The 19866-nt window shown below is 47.3% G+C and overlaps 1 protein-coding gene across 1 annotated transcript in view; it reads right to left on the bottom strand.

Moving 5' to 3' along the window:
* Positions 1-1483: 1483 nt before the first annotated feature.
* Ildr1 (immunoglobulin like domain containing receptor 1) overlaps positions 1484-19866 on the bottom strand; it is a 34622-nt gene continuing 16239 nt past the window's right edge. The window contains exons 2-8 of the mRNA XM_059277444.1: positions 19585-19755; positions 18361-18510; positions 13502-13621; positions 12821-12967; positions 7520-7651; positions 6532-7322; positions 1484-2260 (exon numbers count right to left, since the gene is read on the bottom strand). Coding sequence (XP_059133427.1) covers positions 2219-2260; positions 6532-7322; positions 7520-7651; positions 12821-12967; positions 13502-13621; positions 18361-18510; positions 19585-19755 — 1553 coding nt within the window. The 3' untranslated portion in view covers positions 1484-2218. The remainder of the gene's footprint in view (positions 2261-6531; positions 7323-7519; positions 7652-12820; positions 12968-13501; positions 13622-18360; positions 18511-19584; positions 19756-19866) is intronic.

The following is a 19866-nucleotide window of genomic DNA, read 5'->3' on the forward strand; positions in this document are numbered from 1 at the left end:
ATTTCTTATCTAACTTGAGGCCCACTCCAGAAGAGGAAGCCCATGTCCTACACTGCTTGGATAGCCAGAAACTGGAGTCTGGTAAGCCCAGAGACCTAGGGTAGAACCAAACACAACTGTTAAACAAAAAAAAAAAAAAAAAAAGAAAAAACCCAAACATTTAACGAACAACTATGAAGTGATTCCTAATGATATTCCGCTATACTCATAGATCGATGCCTTGTCAGTCATCAGAGAGGCTCCCTCCCACAGCAGATGGGAGCAGATGCAGAGACACAGCCAGGCATCACGTAGAGAAAGCATAAACCAGAGGTCTCCATTAGGTCTCTCCTCTTGGAGGTTGGGGAATCCTGCAGAAGAGAGGGCCGGAGGACTCTAGGAGTCAGTGGGCATGGAAGACACCAGGAGAACACGACCCACTGCATCAATGAAGCAGGGCTCATGGGGGCTCACAGACACTGAGGCAGGAAGCACGGGGCCTGCACGGCTCTGCACCAGGCCCTCTGCACACACATTAGCTTGGTGATTTTAGGGGACTCCTGACTGTGGGAGCGGGTGTGTCTTTGACTCTTTTGCCTGCTCTTGGGACTCTTTCCTCCTTTTAGGTTGCCTTTTCCAGCTTCAGTGTGAGGAATTGGCCTTACTGTATTTTGTTTTGTCGTGTTTGACTGTTTTTCTCTTGTAGGCCTGCTCTTTTCTGATGGGTGATGGAGGGGGAGTGGATCCGGAAAAGAGGGGAGCTGGGAGGGAGCTGGGAGGGAGCTGGGAGGAATGAGAGGAGAGGAAACTGTGGTCGAGATGTATTGTATGAGATAAGAATCTATTTCCATAATTTTGATTTACAAAATTATACTTCACCAGGAAATAAGCTGAAAATTGGGTCTATGTCAACTCCTCCGTACAGAATAGTGCAACCTACTGAATTTTATGTCTACATTAGCTATTATTTTTTTTTGTTTCCTAATTTAAATTCATATTTCAAAAATCCTGAAAGCAACCTCTGACAAACAGGAATTTAGCTCCTGCCCCGCCCCCACGCACTTCTAATTATGAGTCTGGAGAAAAATGAATGAGTTGATACAATTAGCTCTAAATCGAGCTCACAACCATCCAGACAGGGATATTGCTGATTTTGTATAATATCAACATTGTTGGAGCCATCTCCTTTCAGGTTACTCAGAGAAAGCCTACACGTCAGTCATAAATCTACTTGTGAAGCAACCGTATGGAAAATGGGAAGCAGTGATGGTCCTACTATAGGAAGAGCTCAGTTCTTTCCTCCCGGGACTCTGAGTAGCAAAGCCTGCCTACATGCTAATGCTCGGGACACCGCAACCCGGAAACCTTTGTTAGTCCCAGAAGAAAGGTCGTTTCAGAACTACTCCCAGTGGCCTGATTCTTCTCTGAGATTTACTGGGGGAGAGGCTTAAATCAACAAAGAGAAGTAGAGACCCAAAGGAGAAAAGCAGATATTTACTTGGGATGCAATCTTTAGCCCATTACTTTTATTTTTTTCGTGTTTATACTGTGTGGTGCTTGAAAGTATTTAAAGTGATTTCAGCATTATTATACTATTATACATAAGAAATAAATTAAATGTAGGGGAAAGGAACAAGAAGGGAAAAAAAAGAAAAAACAAGAATACGGTTGGTGCAAAACTGCTTCCTTGTGATTTTCCGGAGTTGTGAAGAGCAGCCTATGAAAGGTACAGAGCCATCAAACTTCTGCTTGCCCTAGGACTGGAAACTCAGGGGTGCTCAGGACCGCAGGTGGAGACACTTAATGTGGAAAAAACCCCCAAGAAGTTCAAGAGAGGAAGGAAGTTCCCATGGGAATTTACCCATAATATTCCACAGGTTTCCTGTTCCTGAAATAGGTTTGATTTCTTCTTAAAGACTCCTGAGTTGTTATTATGGGAATGCCTTGGTCCTGAGCACTGTGACCCACTTCAACACTTGGGCCACTGTGTTCCCAAGGGATCACTTCCTAGCTAGGGTCCCTTACAAGTCAGAGATCATGTAATATGCAGAGGGCATAAACAAAGGGAGAACTTTCTATTAATCCCATAAACCCCTGTTTTGAAAACTCTTCTATTTGATGCTTAGAATTTATGTCCAAACTGAGAGACACAGATGTGCAGTGTCCTTCCCAATGCAGCTGGAAATCTTGGTGATGCTGAGAACACGTGGGATCCAAGAAGCAGCATTGTGCCTGGAGACTAAATGACCACACTCCGTCCACTATGGGAGCTCTCTCTCTCCTGAGGAACAAGAACACAAAAACTATAGTCAGCCCAATCTACAGTCCATGCGGATAATGCCCAAGGTGAACTGGTTCAACCTGCTAAGTGGCGGCTGACGTATTTCTTGACCTTTCACAGTGCCATTCTTTTTCTCTCAATGGCCTTCCTCAAACAATGTCAATTTCTGAAAATTTCTAATCTTCTTTACTCTACCCTCACTGTTGTTTCTGTAATACCTTTAAGTCTTCAGTAGACAGAAGAAAAGGCCTGCTTTCTGCTCAACAGTTCATCTCCTGACTTACCATGAAGACAGCTCTGCTCCCTGTTCATACTCGGAATTATTCCTCCCTAACCCTTTCATTCAGCTTCAGACTTTAGTATTCCTCTTAAGTTATTTTTCAGACTTTTCCTGATTAAACTCAACGGCTTGTCTTCCAAAGACCTCTTGTTATTTGTGGGTTTGCTTTTTGTTTGGCTGTTTCGTTGGTTTGTTTTTCTCACTTGATGAGGCAAGAATTATGGTTTAAGTTTCTCAAACCTCTCCATGCATTTCAGGTAGGGGGATCATTTCATTACATTTTTTACAATCTACAACTGGAGTTCAGGAAGGAGACCATCCGAATCTCATTTGAAAAGGGAAGACACCTGTGCTGTAATGAACAGTCCTAAAGACACTGCATAGGTGTGTGCATCAGATTGCTTCAAAAATCTGTTTCTCATTATTGGGAAAGTGAGTTTTAAGGGCCAAGGTTTCTAATCTGAATATTCTGTGGTGAATGTTCTCTGGCACAGAAGACAACACTGAAAATGACCAAAGGGACTTCGTCCAGGAAGACCTTGGCATGATCAAGGGATACTCAAAGTAGAAGATTGCAGATCCCAACACAACATTTTTTTTTTTAAACTAATAAAGAAGTTAAGGCAAAAATATAATACCTGGTGTTTACTACAGGTTAGCCCAGAAACAACACCATGGCTTTCTCCTCACTTAGAACAGATGTATGTGGGCCAAGTTTTGAAGATGCCAGAGGGTCTTGGAACTCATTCTATTAGGGCAAGATTGGAAAGAAAGATAGTCTGAAGGAGGCTAGGAACACAGGGCCCATTCAGTCTGAAGTCACTGGAGTGGAAAGCTTGAAGTTCCTGCTTCATTTTGACTGAATGAAAAGGCCACCAGTGAGCAAGAGCTCGGCCGGAGTCAAGCTGAGCGGGCGCTCCCACAGCAGAAGTTCATGTTTTCCTGGGCACTGAGCAAACAACACTTCTTGCCTAGTTTGGATTGCCATTGTGCGTTATGTGCACAGAAGTCTTTGTTTGTGTATGTGTATTAAACATTACTCTTGAGAGGGAGGGCCCCACATGAGCCTAAAAACATTTATTTCCTGTTTCTCTGATTAAAATATCTTAATGGATATTTATTAAAAATATTAAATATTTATCCAAAATATTTTAGTGGATATTTTATTTAAAGTTATGGTAAACCTGTCACTGATAAAGCCTGACTTAATGGTGATAACGTTATTTTTAAAGCAAGGAATAGAAAAACTTCAAGTGACACTCGAGCAAAAGTCACCATCTAGTGGCCTAACTGTGCACAATATTGAAAGTGCCAAGCTCCAGTGCCTTCAGAAACCCATGGAGGAAGGAAGCATGGAGCGCCAGTCAGCACAGAGAGTCTCCTTCACAGCAAAGCTACAAAGACAAACTGCATCCTCTAAATGAACTAATCTGCAGAGTCAAGCTTTGGTCCTGGACCTCTGGTCACTGTCAGAATGTAAGAAGAAGGTAGAGTCGGGCGGTGGTGGCGCACGCCTTTAATCCCAGCACTCGGGAGGCAGAGCCAGGTGGATCTCTGTGAGTTCGAGGCCAGCCTGGGCTACCAAGTGAGTTCCAGGAAAGGCGCAAAGCTACACAGAGAAACCCTGTCTTGAAAAAACCAAAAAAAAAAAAAAAAAAGAAGAAGAAGGTAGAATGCAATTAAGTGATATTTCTAAAAAAAACAAACTCAGACCCCAAACAATGGGGGGGGTAAATTATTTTAGACAAAATCTTTGCTTCTCAAAGATAACTTTATAAACGAAAATTGTGGTAGAATTACTTCTTATGCACATCTTGATGATTCTCTCTCTCTCTCTCTCTCTAAGTACTGATACTTGGAGAAAATTGGGAAGCTACAGTTGCTAGACAGCATTATTGATGTCAAAAATTGCCTTCTATCTGCGGGAACACTGTGGGTTATTAAAAAAGCTTACGAACCAGAGGGCTATGTTCAAGCTCGGGCTTCGTTCTTCATTGGCTATGCACCTTGTCTTTGGTGCTTTTCTGAGCCCTGTGAGGACTAAATAAGCAGGACTGGCTCTAGTGTCTAGAGCAAAATGTCTTGTACCCTTCCCTTAGATTCTAAGGCTTAGAAGGAGCTACATAATTTAACTGGAGGAAAACAAAGAAAAGAAAAAAGTATCTTCGAAGAAAATAGGGCTCAGACCTTGGAGCCAGAAACTTGAAAATCACATTTTTTCTGCTAAAAGGAAGAAGCATATTGAGTCACTATATAGAAAGGTCACCATGTGAGGGCGGTTCTAGACAGTCCAGCTTTAACTGGCTCTGTGCTTTTTCCAGGACTCCTTCTACTGACCCTATCACAGAGAAGCAACTATATCGTGTGTGGATGAGGTCACTCCTTAAGCTTCAGCTGAGACAGTCAAGGAGTGTGTGAGGGACCCACCCAGGGCAGAGGGCCATTGGCAAACAAATCTTTAACTCAAAGGCCTCACAGAACAGGACTGCTGCGGGGAGTATGTAACATGTGCAAACTGTACACAGCTCAGTGCCTGGGGCTGGTAGGAGTTTGTCACTTCTGCAGATCTCGGCGCTCACACGACGCCTGTGAGATGACGCCTGTGAGATGACGCAGGTGCCATTGATGATTTCAGAAGCACCATTGGGCTTCACTGCCTTCCTCACGCCACTCTTCCATCTCAGCTGGGCCTAGAGAAACACCCTGCACCTCCCCTGAAGGGCTTGCTCTTTCACACAGGTATTTGATTTAAAGTGTGTGTGTGTGTGTGTGTGTGTGTGTGTGTGTGTGTGTGTGTGTATTTGATGATGATGATGATAGGTATGTCCTTCAAAGCCCATAAGAGATTGCTGTTCTTAGATCATGCCCTTCCTCTGGGACTTCATCTAAGAGTGTCCTGAGACTTGACTGTCTCAGCAGACGAAAATGAGGAAAAGTTTTGGTCAGAGAAGATCTATTCATGGGTAGCCTGTAAATTGCCTCTGAGTAAGTAGTTCATTTACATTTGAGCAATGGCGGAATGTTTTCATAAAGTATCAGCTGGCACCTAGGTGGGTTAATTGTAAAATGATTTCTTAAAGTCATGGTGTTTCTGAGATGGGGGTCTCAGATAGTAGATCAGGTTAGCCTTGAACTTGTGGCAGTTTTCCAGCCTCAGCCTCCTGAGTGCTGGGATTACAGGTTGGGAGTAAAATTGTGCACTACCACACCTGCCTTAAAAATCATGCCTCTTGCTGAGCGGTGGTGGCGCACGCCTTTAATCCCAGCACTCGGGAGGCAGAGCCAGGCGGATCTCTGTGAGTTCAAGGCCAGCCTGGGCTACCAAGTGAGTTCCAGGAGAGGCGCAAAGCTACACAGAGAAACCCTGTCTCGAAAAACCAAAAAAAAAAAAAAAAAAAAAAGCCTGAGGCACTGATGTGGTGTATTTTCCTGCTACACAGCGACCCGCATCTTCAGTGTTCACAGCATCCCAAAGTTTTATTCCTAAGTGGGAGGCCAAGGGTGGTTTTCATCAGTCTGGTAAGCCTTTCCAGGGGTATCTGGGAAGACCTCATCCTCACACACAGCACAGTTGCTGCCCACTTAAGCACCCACAGCCCTGCCCATTTCTAATCTGGGCTGTGGAAATAAGGTTGCAAAGTCAAGGTCCAGGCGGCAGCTGGAACCCCACCAGCTCCCCACCAGGGGTGCTTAGTCATTCTGAGTCTCAGTTCCTCACCTGCATACCAGCAGAACCCACCTGACCTGCCTCCCGGGACAGGGAAGATGGCTGAATCCACACTGAGGCAGAGAAGGCCCTTTGCAAGCCCTGGGCCTCTTCTGCACCCTGCACTGACTCGGCCCTTTCATTCCAAGAAAAGGCAGTGCCCCGGCCTGCCTGGAACGTTATGCAGAACTAAGACCCTGCAGGGCCTGTGTCAGCTGTGGCCGAGACCGCTGGCTGAGGGGCTGCTGCCCATGCCCGACCCTCCACAGGATGCCCCAGGCTCACCAAGCGCCTCTCCACATTCCCTTTTTTCCTGTTGTTCTTGCCTGGAGTGACATCCAGTGAACGGTAGCTGGGTGGCTTCTCCTCAGGCCAGTTTGGGGACTGGGAACGGCGGCGGCGGTGGCGGTGGCGGTGCTGGGCACCCCAGTTCCTGGGCAGTGACTCTTTCTCCTCTTCAGAGCTCCAAGAACTGGGGCCCGAGGGCAAGGGAGGGGAGTAGCTGCGGTGCCTGTGTCTCCTGTGCCTCTGGGCACCTTCCCGGGGCTCTGGGCGTCTGGGGGGCCAAGGGGCCTCACTGGACGAGGGGCCTTCACTCAGGCTGTCCCAGTCTGACCAGGGCATGGAGGACTCGTTGGGCCTAGAGCGATGGTGCCTCCCACTCCAATTGGGGTCCAGTTCCCTTCTCCCTGGGGTCCAGGGTCTGATCCCCCGGTCCTGGAGCTCTTGGAGGAAATCCGAGTGATAGCGCTGTCTCCTGGCCTCACTCAGATCCCGGTGTCTAGAAGGAAGAGGGTCGAGCCACTGCTGGTGTGATGAGTTGCTGGTCCTGGAGGACAGTGGGTCTCTGATCAGCGGGGGCAGGTGGATGACTCTGCGTTCCACAACCTCTGCAGGGCCCAGGGAGGACAGCATGCTGCCAGGGTAGCCTGATTTGGCTCTGAGATCGGGAGGCTGGGCTGGGTTGAGGTTCCGCAATTCTTTCTCCAAATATTCCAGAACACCATTGGCCACCGGAGGGTGAGCGACCGTCTGGGTCATCGGCATCTGTGGAAGGCTGGACCGTAAGGACAGATCTGAATGGAGACAAGGGCAGAGCACACTGAACTGCGGGCCTCGGACATCCTTCTAGGAACCAGGGCATTAAGGGGTCGTGTTGTTTAGCAGGATTCCACTCCTTCCCACCCCATTGGTCATGCAGCTCTTCTGCCCGGGCCACACTCTGCCCTCACCCTCTGCCCTCTTCCTCCCATGACTTTCTGGCAAAGTTTACCTCGCTGCAGCAGCGGGTTCATTGCATAAGATGAAACTTGGGAGCTCCTGTCCGCCCCCCAGTACAGGGGTTTTTCCATCATCTGAGGACCTAGGGCCTGAACCTGCTTCATGTAGCGGTGGCGGGCCAGGGCTGCAGGGGGAGGAGGAGAAACACAGACCCTTAGCCAGCCAGAGTCCCACACCTCCCACCTCGCTTGGTCTGTGCTTCCAGCTTCTCGCCTTGGAACCCATTCTTTACCTATCTCTCATGGAAACAAGAGTTAAGGAACAATAGCTCAGCTATGTCTTTAGCAAGGGGGCTGGGAATGAATTTCCTGTATTAAAGGCTACACCTCTCGCACTTTAGAATGGTCTACGTTTAAAAAACTCAACTCAGCCTCAAAACATATCTTCTGCTCCTTGCTCTCCCGGTCACCTAAAGTGCATAGGCAGTATGCATGTACTAAGTAAGAAGTCAATCAAACTTCAGGCCTCACAGAGAAGTCTCACATAGTAAAAGGCTCTTGAGCCTTCAGGGCAAGCTCAGGGCCATCTGTTCTGAGGGCAAGAACAAGCCTACGGTGTGACGCTAAAGCATGTTTCCAGCTGGTACACCAGTCCTGGGTTAGGGAAAACACGTGGGAGGAAGGCCAGGGATACATAAAGCTGAAGTGCTTTGGAGTGGAGCCTTTACAACAAATAGGGATGGGACAGGCAAATGGAAAGGAAATAGCCCTGTATTGTGGGGACCGTGTAAATAAGCAACATAAGGGTCTATGAAATGTCACTTCGGTCCTCTAGGTGTGGCTGGCCTGAAGCACACAGTCCACAGCAAGTGCAATTAAAAATACAAACACTTATTTGTTTTCGTTTCCATTTTGAGGTAACTGTGGCCAAGTACCACTTGCTCCCAAAGACTCTGCCTATCCATGCGTGGAGCAGATGCATGCTGTGACAAACTGTGACAGGCCTCTACCCTGGGAGTCTCAACCAACTTCAGGGTTGGCTGTAAACCAGCCCCGCTCTGCCTCGGTCCCCCTCCAGTACAGAAGAACAGGGCAGAAGGCAGGTATTCTGTACCCAGCTACACAGGGTGGGAGGTCTGCTGAGGCCCTTGAGAGGCCATCTTCCAACACAACAGGAAGTGGTTGCCGCAGAACCTCCCAAAAGTGTCCAGGGCTCCAGCCCGATTGGTGAGTCACAGCCCAGGAGGAAATCAAATGCAAACTCAAAACAGCTCTTAGAGTTGCCACACCTTAACACCAGCCCACAGCTGTCCGGCCTCAAAGGAGACAGGGACAAGAGCTTAGCAACCCCCCACTGCTGGCCAGCTATCAGCACACCTGATAGTTTATGTAAACAAGTTAACCCTTCTCTCCCCTCCTAGCCCCTGTTTTTTTGAAATAGGGTCTCACTCTCTAGCCCCGGCAGGCATCAAACCTAATGATCTTCCTCGCCTCCGAAGTACTGAGCCACCACGCCTGGCCTTGAGATGTCTTTTAATGTGGGAAGTAGATGAGGAAGTTGAGATCACGGAAGTTGCATTCCGACCCAACGTCTCTTAGTGACCTGTGGTGTGATACACGGGAGGGTATGATGCAGTGTCTCTCAGCTTGGAGCTGGCTACTGAGGATTCAGGAAAATTCTGAGAAATGGGGCCATCGGGGATAGCCTTCTTTAAACAAAGGTTATGAAGGCCAGACTTCTAGCTGTGCGACTTGAAGTTTTTGGAGTCTCTGGGCCAGACATAATAGATCTCTCACAGAATTTCTGGAATTAAATGAGGCAAAACATATGGAGTGCCTAAAAGGTGAGTCAGTAGATAGAGACTATCATTGTTATCATAACAAATTGCTCCTTTTGCCTTGGCTCTAGGAGAAACACACACATATGGGGTCTAAACAGCACTCATCTTTGACTCTGAGAGAAGAGCCAGGGCATTACGTTTAAGGCATCTACTGGGGACAGAGTGACAACACTTCACCCTCCTCTGAGACCACTACTCCCTTCTCCACCTCCTCCCCGTGTCCCCGGAGACCTCACAACTTCCCTCGGCCATGACTGATCACCATTACTACCACCTCCTCTCCTTCTTTACCTCATGGCCACCCAGCCCTTTGCTTTTTCTCACTGGCCAGTCCTATCTCATCAACGTCCTCAGCAGCTTCTGGGAACACCATATTCATTTTAGCCTCAAGGAACTGTCAGCCGAGGATTCCTGGCCTCAGCCAAGCAATGGGACCTCCAATGGTCCTCCTCAGGATGGGCACCATTGGGAGATCTTTCTATCAAACATGCCTTTCCTCATCCTAGACACCCCACTGCTCAGGTCCCCATGAATTTCCAGCAGACTGCATCTTCTTTGCTAAGGACAGGAACTAGCCCTCACAGGGAGCCAACAGTGATGGGCCTAGATCGCCAAGGTCTGTGGAACTGGTGAAATCTCTCCGGGCCTCACTCTCCCCTGCTATATACAGAGAGAGATTCTCTGGGGAGGGGAGGCCAGAAACTCAGAGATAAGAGAAGCTGCTCTAGTTCTTGTAAAAAAAAAAAAAAATAGGCTAAATTTCAAAAACTTTCATCTCTAGGTCCTATGAGTGTTGTTTACCAATAGTAAGTGGATTATCTAGACCTACTAAAATGGAGGGCCACTTCCATTGTTCTCTGTAGCCCCCATCATAACTCAGGAAGGTGGGAGCTGGCTGGGGAGACGGACTGTGGTGGGAGATGTTCAAGAATCTCCAACATCCTTCTGGAGGTTTCCTTCTGTTGGTTTGTTTACGCTATTGGGATTGATCCTAGGGATCTTATCAAAGCCACTAAGCTGTGTCTCCAGCACTGGACTTTGACTTGCAGAAACTGTGGCCAGCTGTGGGCTCCCTCAACTTTCTCCTTCATACACTGACCATACTCCACCTGGAGTGACCTCTTTCTTCAGAGGTCAGGCTGCCTACACTCTTGTCTCTTTCCTTTTTAAGGCCAGCTCTTTCTTGGTAGACCTAATTCTGCTTCCAAGGGTAATGCCACTCATCCATGATCACCCCACTTCTTAAACGGGGCTTCCATATATTCCCTTTTGGTTCTTTGCTTATAAACATTCCTAGGGATGTCTCGGTCTAAAAATAAAATAAACCAGCATCAGAATCTGTCCCCTATTCAGAGAGCTTTCCTTAACCATCCCTGCCCCTCTCTGCCATCCATCTTGTTACCAAACTTGGCAGGAAAGTTAAAAACACGAGCTTGTCTGATCAAATCCAAGGACCTTAACTATGGCCTGCAGTTCTTTGTTACATAGGTTCTTTTACATGAGCAAACTCCAGCCACTGAAGAGAAACCAAACCTTTGCTTCTCAGCTCACTAACCACATGCATCCATCACCCAGGCCAGCTTTGCCTAGTCCTGCCTGCTTTTAATGCCCTGTGGCCTAAGGAGTCATCCTGTGAGGACTTATCTCATCTCCCATGTGACTACACCCATGACAGTGACATCTCCATGGTTTCTGTCCCAAAGGTAGGAAGCGCTACAGACTCATGTTGAGTTCTCGGCTATTTCCTCCTCTTTTAAGAGTCTATAACCTCAGCTAGTCCACAGAGGCTGTGACAGTTCCCATGTGGGACACACAGACACAAATCGGAGGTTTAACACTGTGCAAGTGACTGCTGCTTCCTAGCTGCGAGACTTCCCTGACCTTGCCTGTGCAATGGTGATGACATATGCCTTTGGTGGGTTGTGGTGAGGATCCATGAGGAAGTAGATGCAAAGAGCACACAGAACAGACATCCCATGGAAGCTATTTCTCTTTTCCTGTAAGACACCAGGCAACCTCTGAACACAATCCTGAAACCAGACTCAGACCACTGACCTTGACGTCACAGATTAAGGCGGGTGTCTATCATCATGAGTAATTCATCATGTTTTCCTTTCCAACTTCCTTCTTCCCCATGGACCATGATGACAGGAGTGGTTGTCTCTGGGGACTTGACTTAGTCTACTCTTTTTTTAATTTCTCAGATTTTTCTACCATGTAATACTTTACAGGAAAAGGAAATGTTACTTAAAACAAATACACAAAAAGAAAAACTTCCAGTTAAAACAGTTGATTCAACTCCCATCTCTTTACTAAGGAAAGAGCTCTACAGAACATTCTTTAAATTCTTTTGCCTTTAACATGTATTCTGCAACTTAAAATTTTAGGGCATATTGGAGCCATATATATATATATATATATATATATATATATATATATATATATATATATATATATATATATATATATAGTGTGTGTGTGTGTGTGTGTGTGTGTGCCAGGGCACACATGTGGAATTCAAAAGAGTCAGGTCTCTCTTTCCACCATACGGGTCTCAGGGATGGGACTCAGGGGGGTCAGACTTGGCGGCAAGCACCTTACCCACTAAGCTATTTTGCTGGTCCAAAATTTCTCCTTTATGGGATGAAATTCCAGTCCAAAGAAAGCTTATGCTAAGAGTTTCTGTTCCTTCTCCCCTTCCCCGGCACAAGTTTTACATCACCTGGGAATGTTTGAGAAATACACATTCTAGGACCCTACTCCCCCAGACCCATTGGGTTAGAAGCTGGGGGAGGAGCAGCAATTAATTTTGACCAAGACCGCTACATGATTCAGTGTGAGCTTCAGTTTGAGGACTAATGCTTTCTCGACTGTCCTGTTCTTTTCATCCCATCTTTATCCCATCCCTAAGTAATGCTGTGAAATTGTAGTAGAATAAGAAACATATTTGGCCTTTGTCCCTGGTTTCCAAACTACAACTCCTAAAATGCTTGGGCTCTCCAAAATGATGAGTATCTTCCACATACTAATTAGATGACTGGTGGCCGGGGCCCTTGGAGAGCTTTGGGATGGGGACAGGTTGCCAAAAAAGACCAAGGCATGGCTAGAGTGCTGGAACTTTCTATTCCACTTCTGACCCGGGAAAGAAAAGTTGACTTGCTCCAATACCCAAAAGGAAAAACTTGCATATAAAACAGTTGATCCGACTCCATCTGCATACTAAGAAAAGAATTTCGTAGGTAGAAATCCTATTATGGGCCTCCTTCCCTATGGCTTTAGAGCATTCCTGAGCATCATCCTCAGGGCTGCAGTTCCACATCTTCTGAACCTTCAAAGGAGGAAGGCATGAAGGAGATCCCGGAACGACGACGACGACGACGACGACGACGACGACGACGACGATGACGACGACGACGACCGTGAACTTTAACCTGAGAAAGCTAAACCCCTCTGCGTGGGGCATCGGGCACGTGTATCATCATGCCCAACCCACTGCCACTCGTGTTCACTTACCTTTCTCAGGGCAGCAGCAGCGGGCAGGACAGCAGGGGCAGCGGATGTAGCAGCAGCAGTACTGAGGGCAGCACTGGCACCAGCACACGCCAATCAGCAGCAGGAGAAGGAGCGCTCCAAGGATGATGAAGATCACTGTCAGCCAATCTACAGCGGAGCGAAAGCCAAAAGCGGATGAACTAACACTTCAGAGAGATGCCTCTACTCCAGCGTTCTAGACCACTCAACCTTCCTAACACTGAGACTCTTTAATTCAGCTCCTCATGCTGTGGTGACCCTCAACCATACAATTATTTTGGTTGCTACTTTGTAACTGTTATTTTTCTACTGTTATGAATCCTAATGGAACTATCTGCGTTTTCTGATAGTCTTAGGCAACCCCTGTGAAAGGGTCTTTCAACCCCAGAGGGGTCACCATCCATAGGCTGAGAACCAATGTTCTAGACCTTCGTAAATACAGCCATTAACCTAGAGGTTCAGTTCAAGTGATATGCTGGTAAAAAAGTTTAACTCTAGTAAGAGACCATTAGAAGCTCCCAGTCCAATGACAGCAATACAGACCTGTTTGTTTCTGGCTTTGCTGCTGCTATTGGTGGGTGTTTTTGCATGAAAACAAAAAACAAAAACAAACAAACAAAAAAGCACACTGATAGGTGACCTGACTGCGCCAGCAGCACTTACGCAGGACAATGAGCTTCACCTCCTTATCTGGGTCTCCTGATGTGTCTCCTGGAGCCTCAATGGTACAATAGTATACTCCATGATCCCACCACATCACTTCATTAATCACAAGATCTGCTCCTATGTAGGAGAGAATGGAAAAGGGCCAGTTACTGGGACATGGTAGCTTCGGGACCTCAGAACTGTCATTCCTAAGAAGGCCTGTAATTGATGAGAACGAGGTCCTAGGTCCCTCCTCAGATCTTCCTTTGTTCCCAGAGATGGGGTTGATGGACAAACTCCCCATTGAACCCCACCAGTAGTTTATAAGGCTCTGGATACATCATCTCATTTAATTTTCACTATATATCCCTGTATGTGGGTGAAGTAGAGTCCCAGTTGCCTCCCAAGGATGATGCTCCCTTCTCACAGGATCACAGAATTTTTGGGTATGTATACAGCTGCTATAGTTTAAGTAAATGTATGTTTGTTCCCTTTAAAACTCATGCTGAAATAAAATTGTATTTTATTAGTATTAAGAGATTAGGACCTTGATAGACTGTGCCCTGGAAGTTCAATCAAACACTTTCTGAGAAAGAGGGAGGAAGAGAGAGAAGAGACTTTTAAAAAAGCAGAATGAGCCATGAGGGCTCTATCCTCATGGGTAGGTAGGTTACAGCCATTCAAAAGGGTGAGTTTGGCTGGGTGTGGTGGTGCACACCTTTAATCCCAGTACTTGGGAGGCAGAGGCAGGCGGATCTCTGTGAGCTTCACACCAGCCTGGTCTACCCGCCTACATAGCAAGTTCCAGGACAGCCGGAGCTACATAGTGAAACCCTGCCACAATAAAACAAGAACGAACAAACAAATGGATGAGTTTGGTCCCCTCTTGCCCTCTTATTGCTGTGTGATAGTGTAGCAATAGACCCTCACCAGACTTCTTGGCCTCTATGAACATAAGCCACTGCATTGCCACGGATTATAATTACCTAGACTCGGGTACACTATTATGAAAGAGCATAAAATAGACTAAGTCGGGGACCACCTAGAATAAAGTCAGTGTTTTCCACCCTCTCTTCCAAGTGATGCAGTTGTGAATGTATGCAAGAGTGTTTCGGGAACTTTCTTTAAAAGAGCATGTGAACAGTCTTCTCTGGCTTCTTCATCTCTTCTACTTCATTCCTGGGTGCTGTGAATTGGATAGAGTCTGAGGATGTGTCCCAAAGTTTCACGTATGGGGAGCTTAGCCTCAGTGTGGCTTGTTGGAAGGCAGTGGAATCTTTAAGGGATGGAGATGAGAACAGTAATTAGGTCACTTGGATGATCTGTCATCCTGAGAGGAGATTCAAGTCGTCCTTACATCTCCTCAGTTCACAACAGAATGGGTGGTTACAGAAGAACAAGGATGGCCCTCTCTGCGCTCTGGTCTCCTGTATCCCCCTGGGAGCTCTGATTCTTGTAGGCACTTCTACAATAATGCTGTTCTCATGGTGGTGACCCAGCCGTGAGCCTTCATGAGACCAAACCAATGGCATCATCTTCTCTTGGACTTTCAGCATCCAGAGTGATGAGCTATATAAACCTCTTTTCTTTGCAAATTACACAGCCACGGGCCTTTTATTTTAGAAACAAAAAAATGGACCCATATATTTAGAAAGATGATGACAATCTGGGTAAGTAGAAATGAACTTGGGGCCCCCAAGAATTTAATGAAGTGCAGCCACCACCAGTTGTGGACTGTTTGTTTCTGATTTTATACAGAAGATCAAAGCAAGCTTCCCTTTGCTTACATTACTGATGTCTCTAGTTCCTGCTTATTTGCCAACTGAGATGATGGTATGATGACTTAGCTATATTTCAGATAAGGAAACTGAAGACAGAGAGAGGTTAAGGGAGTGGACAGCCAACACGCAGATAGCGCTCAGCATCGGTTCACACCCACAACTCTGCCTCACACTGGTGAACCCTGCTATTTCCTCCAAAACGGAGGGAAAGCGTCACAGCCTAGACCCCTTCCCAGGCCAAGATGATGGAGTGGCTCTGGTGTTTGAAGGGACAGCTGTGCAATGCCCTTAAAGGTGCACAGAAAATAGGGCCAGCGTTTTCAGAGTATTAGCCAAGGGAAGAATCTCCGTTCCTGTGAGTACCTGACGCGCCAGGGCCCGATGAAGAGCACCCAATGGTTAACATATACTTTCAAGTTAAGCGAATTTGACCAATGTTCTCAAACCCAATGGCTCAAACTGTTAAGTTACAACCTGTGGGGAAATTCAAGAGGAGCCAGCCCCTCTCTGTGCTGGCCGGTTTAAAAGCCAGTCAGAGCCCCAGAGCTGCACCAAATGATGGCCCGCAGGCTTCTCTCAGAAACTACAGAGATCAGACAGACCTCAGCGTTCCAAGGCTTGCTGCTGCACAGTTGGTGGTCCTATCTGCAACTGGTTATTGTCTGTTTGTCAAGAAATATCTACTGAGGAACCGAAACAAAAACGTGAGGTCATGCAAGACTGGAGCATACTTTGACTTCTGTTTCCTTCTCCTTTACGTCAGTCCTTGCGAAGCCTTTTTTCCTCATGATTCTCTAAATCTACCACTTTCCCGCCCACCCCCAGACCCGGTGGAATGATGAAAGTGCTGAGTGAGCAATGGAAACCTGACCCAACTTTCCTTGGAGTCATAAAGAGTTTCTGAGGAATGTCAACATGGCGAGGCTATTCAGACATGTTAGTATTTTAGACGACCCATGACCTTATGTGGCAGGGTCCTCTGGAATGATAGAAACTCGGACACGAAAGTGTCAGAAAACAAGGATTCTGAGCAGTCAGGCTGAGCCTGGAGGTAGAAATCCAGCCGTCGGGGAAATACTGCTTTCCCTTAGGAGTGAGAACAAGATGGGGTCTGACCAGAAAGTGGTCAGGAAGAGAGGTAGTGAAAGGTACTACTCAGAACTAGACACACAGGCGGCCCTCCAGATTCTCCACGGGGACTTCTCATCCTTCAGAAACTCTAAAGGAGACCAGCTAGTTAAAGTTGTGAGCCCAGGGGTCGGATCAGAGCCAATTCGGAGGAAGCAGAACCATCTAAGCCTCTGCAGATGCACATGGACACCGAGGGAGATGCAGATGGTCCCTAGGCTAAGAGTCAAAGGTGACCTTGGGGAAAATCAGAGGGCAAGTGTGAAAAGATCATATTAAAGTATTACAAAATTAGAAGCAATGGTTAAATTGGCCCTTTAAATGGTCATAAAATATTCACTAATTCCTTACACTGAGTACCACAAGCAGCCGGCTATGTGTTTTTTCCCTTATTGTGAGCAAATTTATTTTAAGATTTACTTTTATTGTTTTTATTTGAGTGTGTGTGTGTGTGTGTGTGTGTGTGTGTGTGTACGCTCATGCACGTGTGTGGTTTTGTGCATGTCAGAACAGTACTGCAAAGGCCAGAAAGAGAGCATTGGGCCTCATGGAACTGGAGTGACAGGCAGCTGTGAGCTGCCTGAAGTGAGTACTGGGAACCAAATTTGGGTTCTCTGAGAGAGCCACAAGTTCTGTTAACCACTGAGCTCTCCAGCCCCACAAATACTTTTTCGTTTTTTGTTTGTTTGTTTGTTCGTTTTTATGTATATTTATGTATTTTTATGTATATTTATGTATTTTTATGTATATAGGTGTGCTTTGCCACATGTGTCTGTGTGCATCACCTGCATGCCTGGTGCTCAAGGAAACCAAAAGGGGGTGTCAGGTCTCCTGGAAGTAGAGTTACAGACTGTTGCGAGCCACCATGTAAGTGCTGGGAATCGAACCTGGGTCCTCTGGAAGAATAGCTAGTGTTCTATTATTCTTAACTGTGGAGTCATCTCTCCATCCCCATCAATTTTTTTTTTTAACACGGCATATAAAGCTCACTGAAATAGTCTCTGTCACTATAACTTCACAGTAATCCAGGATGACAGGCGAGGAATGTGGGGCACTAGCCAATCCTTTGTGTATAAGAACATCCTGACTAGATGACTTAGGTTTACTCCGTATTAACTGTTGGGTAAGTGATTTTCATACACTACATCACAACTCCCTTTGAGATGGGCTCTACAGCCAGTCTCACTTAATAGAAACTGAGGCAAAAAAACAAACAAACAAACAAAAAAAACCCCAAAATGTGAAGGGGCTTGCTCCATGTCACATGCAAGTGCAGAACAGTCACCATGCCTGAGTCCAGCTGTGGGCCCAGTGCTGTGGGGGCTTCTTGTACCAGGTACAAAGAAAGGACCTACTTTAGACCCAGCTCCCAGCCCATGCATTTGATATTTACTGCAGCATGGGGACAGATGCCATGTGGCTCTCTCTCTCCGATGATAAGGAGAGGCAGAGAAAATGGCCAACCTGATGCAGTTAGCTAGGCTTGTGAGGGGAACCACTGCGACTCTTACCCAGGCTTGGGTCCAAGCCAGTGCTGTGTCCTCTGTCCAGGGATGGCAGTAGTCTCAAAGAATCCACTTGCCCTCAAGCTCCTGCTTTCAAGGCATCAAGAGTGACCAAGGGGACCTCAGGGACCTGGTGTGTGAATGGGCCCTGAGAGTGATTTGTAAAAAATATCAAAGAAGCCACATCTCAGCCTGAGTCTCAGGAAGCAAAAGAACCAGTGACGCCCTGACCTTTAGCCAAGGCTGAGGAACATCCTCTGGTCCACAGAGCAAGTTCCAGAGAAGCGGCTTCCGATGGTGGAATACATTCTAAGAATCCGGCACTTGCTTCAAACAACCCAGTGGCCAAGTCAGTTATCAGGCCCCAGAAGATCTTGGGGAATCCCGTGCTGACTCAGCCTGCTAGGCCTGTGTCTGGATCCTCTTCGAGCCTTAGTTCCCCTGCCACCGCCCCCGTACTCACGGTTCTGGATGGTGATCTTGCGCTGCCGGTAATCCACCCCCAGCACCGGCTCGTTCTGTCCCCGCCGCTGGGCCACAATGCGGACTTCCCTCTGGTTGTCATTGCAGTCGTTGGAGGGGTCCTGGCCCAGGGATAAGGCGGCCTGGTATGCTGAGAAGAGAGCAGCAAGTCACTCAGATCATTCAGATTCTGCAGGTCTGGAGGAGGTTAACAAGGCCCCGCCGACATCAGGAACTCCTCTCTCATCAATAAGACTTCAAATTTCTTGAAAGCCATCATGTCCAAAGCCTGTCTGCATGCGCCATCTCTCTTCCCAATTTCCCTTGTTTCATTTACAAAGTGCCCCCTCACACACGCGCGCGCGCTCAGCTTCTGCTCCAGTGGGAGGTCACTCACCCATCCTTCCCAGTAGAGAACCCCAAGGCTGCTAAATCTTCCAGGTGACTGCTGTCTACCACCCTAGTCTCCTCCCTCGTCACTTACCCAAGTGTTTAAGAATAACCCACAAGGAAACGATGCAGACTAAATGGGGAAGCTCAGTGAGATCTGGGGGCTCTGTCCAGTCCTGCTGTAAGGCATTAGCCCCAGAGCTACAGGAGGCACACAGCCATGCCTTCCTCCCTTGGCTTCACCTCAGAACGCCCACTTCCTTCCCCCAAACAGGGTACCTCCTTGTGCTCTCACACTCTCTATAGGTCTAATCACCACAGGCTGACTGTGGGGCTCCAGGCTCCTTTGGTGCTGGAGGGAGGTTAGAAATGGACATCTGGGAAGGAGGTGACGTGAATGGGCCCGTTGTTACTGAGAAGCAGGACTTGGCTAAAGTAACCTGAGGTGCCCGAGGGCAAAGAGGCTGCGTGGAGGCAGAGAGCTCTACATCACTCAAAGTGAGGCAGCAGCGGGCAGGGATCTTCCAAACGATGGCCACTGACGTGAGGTCCCACACGGCTCAGGGCTGGTTTGAATGAGTAGTGCCCAGGAGGCAGGACATGCTAGGTCTTTTACGTCTGCGCTGCCTGAACAGCATGGTGCAAAGGAACCGACATTGGCCCTTGAACAACTAGTGGTGCCACTTGGGTTCAGTTTATCTGAAAAGTGAAGGGACAGTGTCGGAGCAGCTCCTCGTGATGACAACTTGTGATCTATAATGATTCCTCGACCCCGATGATAGCTTACAGACAGATGCCTGGGAACGATGGGCAGAACAAGAACCGGGGTACTCACAGGCAGAGAAGTAGTCAAAGATGGGGTCCTTGCAGAAGGACTTGAAGCGCCATGTCACCACCACGTCCTGGAGCTGAGCAGAGGTGGTGTAGTCACATTTGAGGGTGATGGAGGCGAACAGGGTGACATAGCGTTCTGTGTGCTGAACTGTGACCAGCAAGGACAGACACCCTGAAGGCAGGAGCAGGAGACAATGCTAAAGGTGACCTACTTCTGTGCCTGAGCAATAAAAGCCATGCAAATGAACAAAAGCAGCACGGGCCCCTGCCCTCCTGCCCACCT

This window comes from Peromyscus eremicus, chromosome 12 (genome assembly GCF_949786415.1).
Source record: "Peromyscus eremicus chromosome 12, PerEre_H2_v1, whole genome shotgun sequence".
Taxonomy (NCBI): domain Eukaryota; kingdom Metazoa; phylum Chordata; class Mammalia; order Rodentia; family Cricetidae; genus Peromyscus; species Peromyscus eremicus.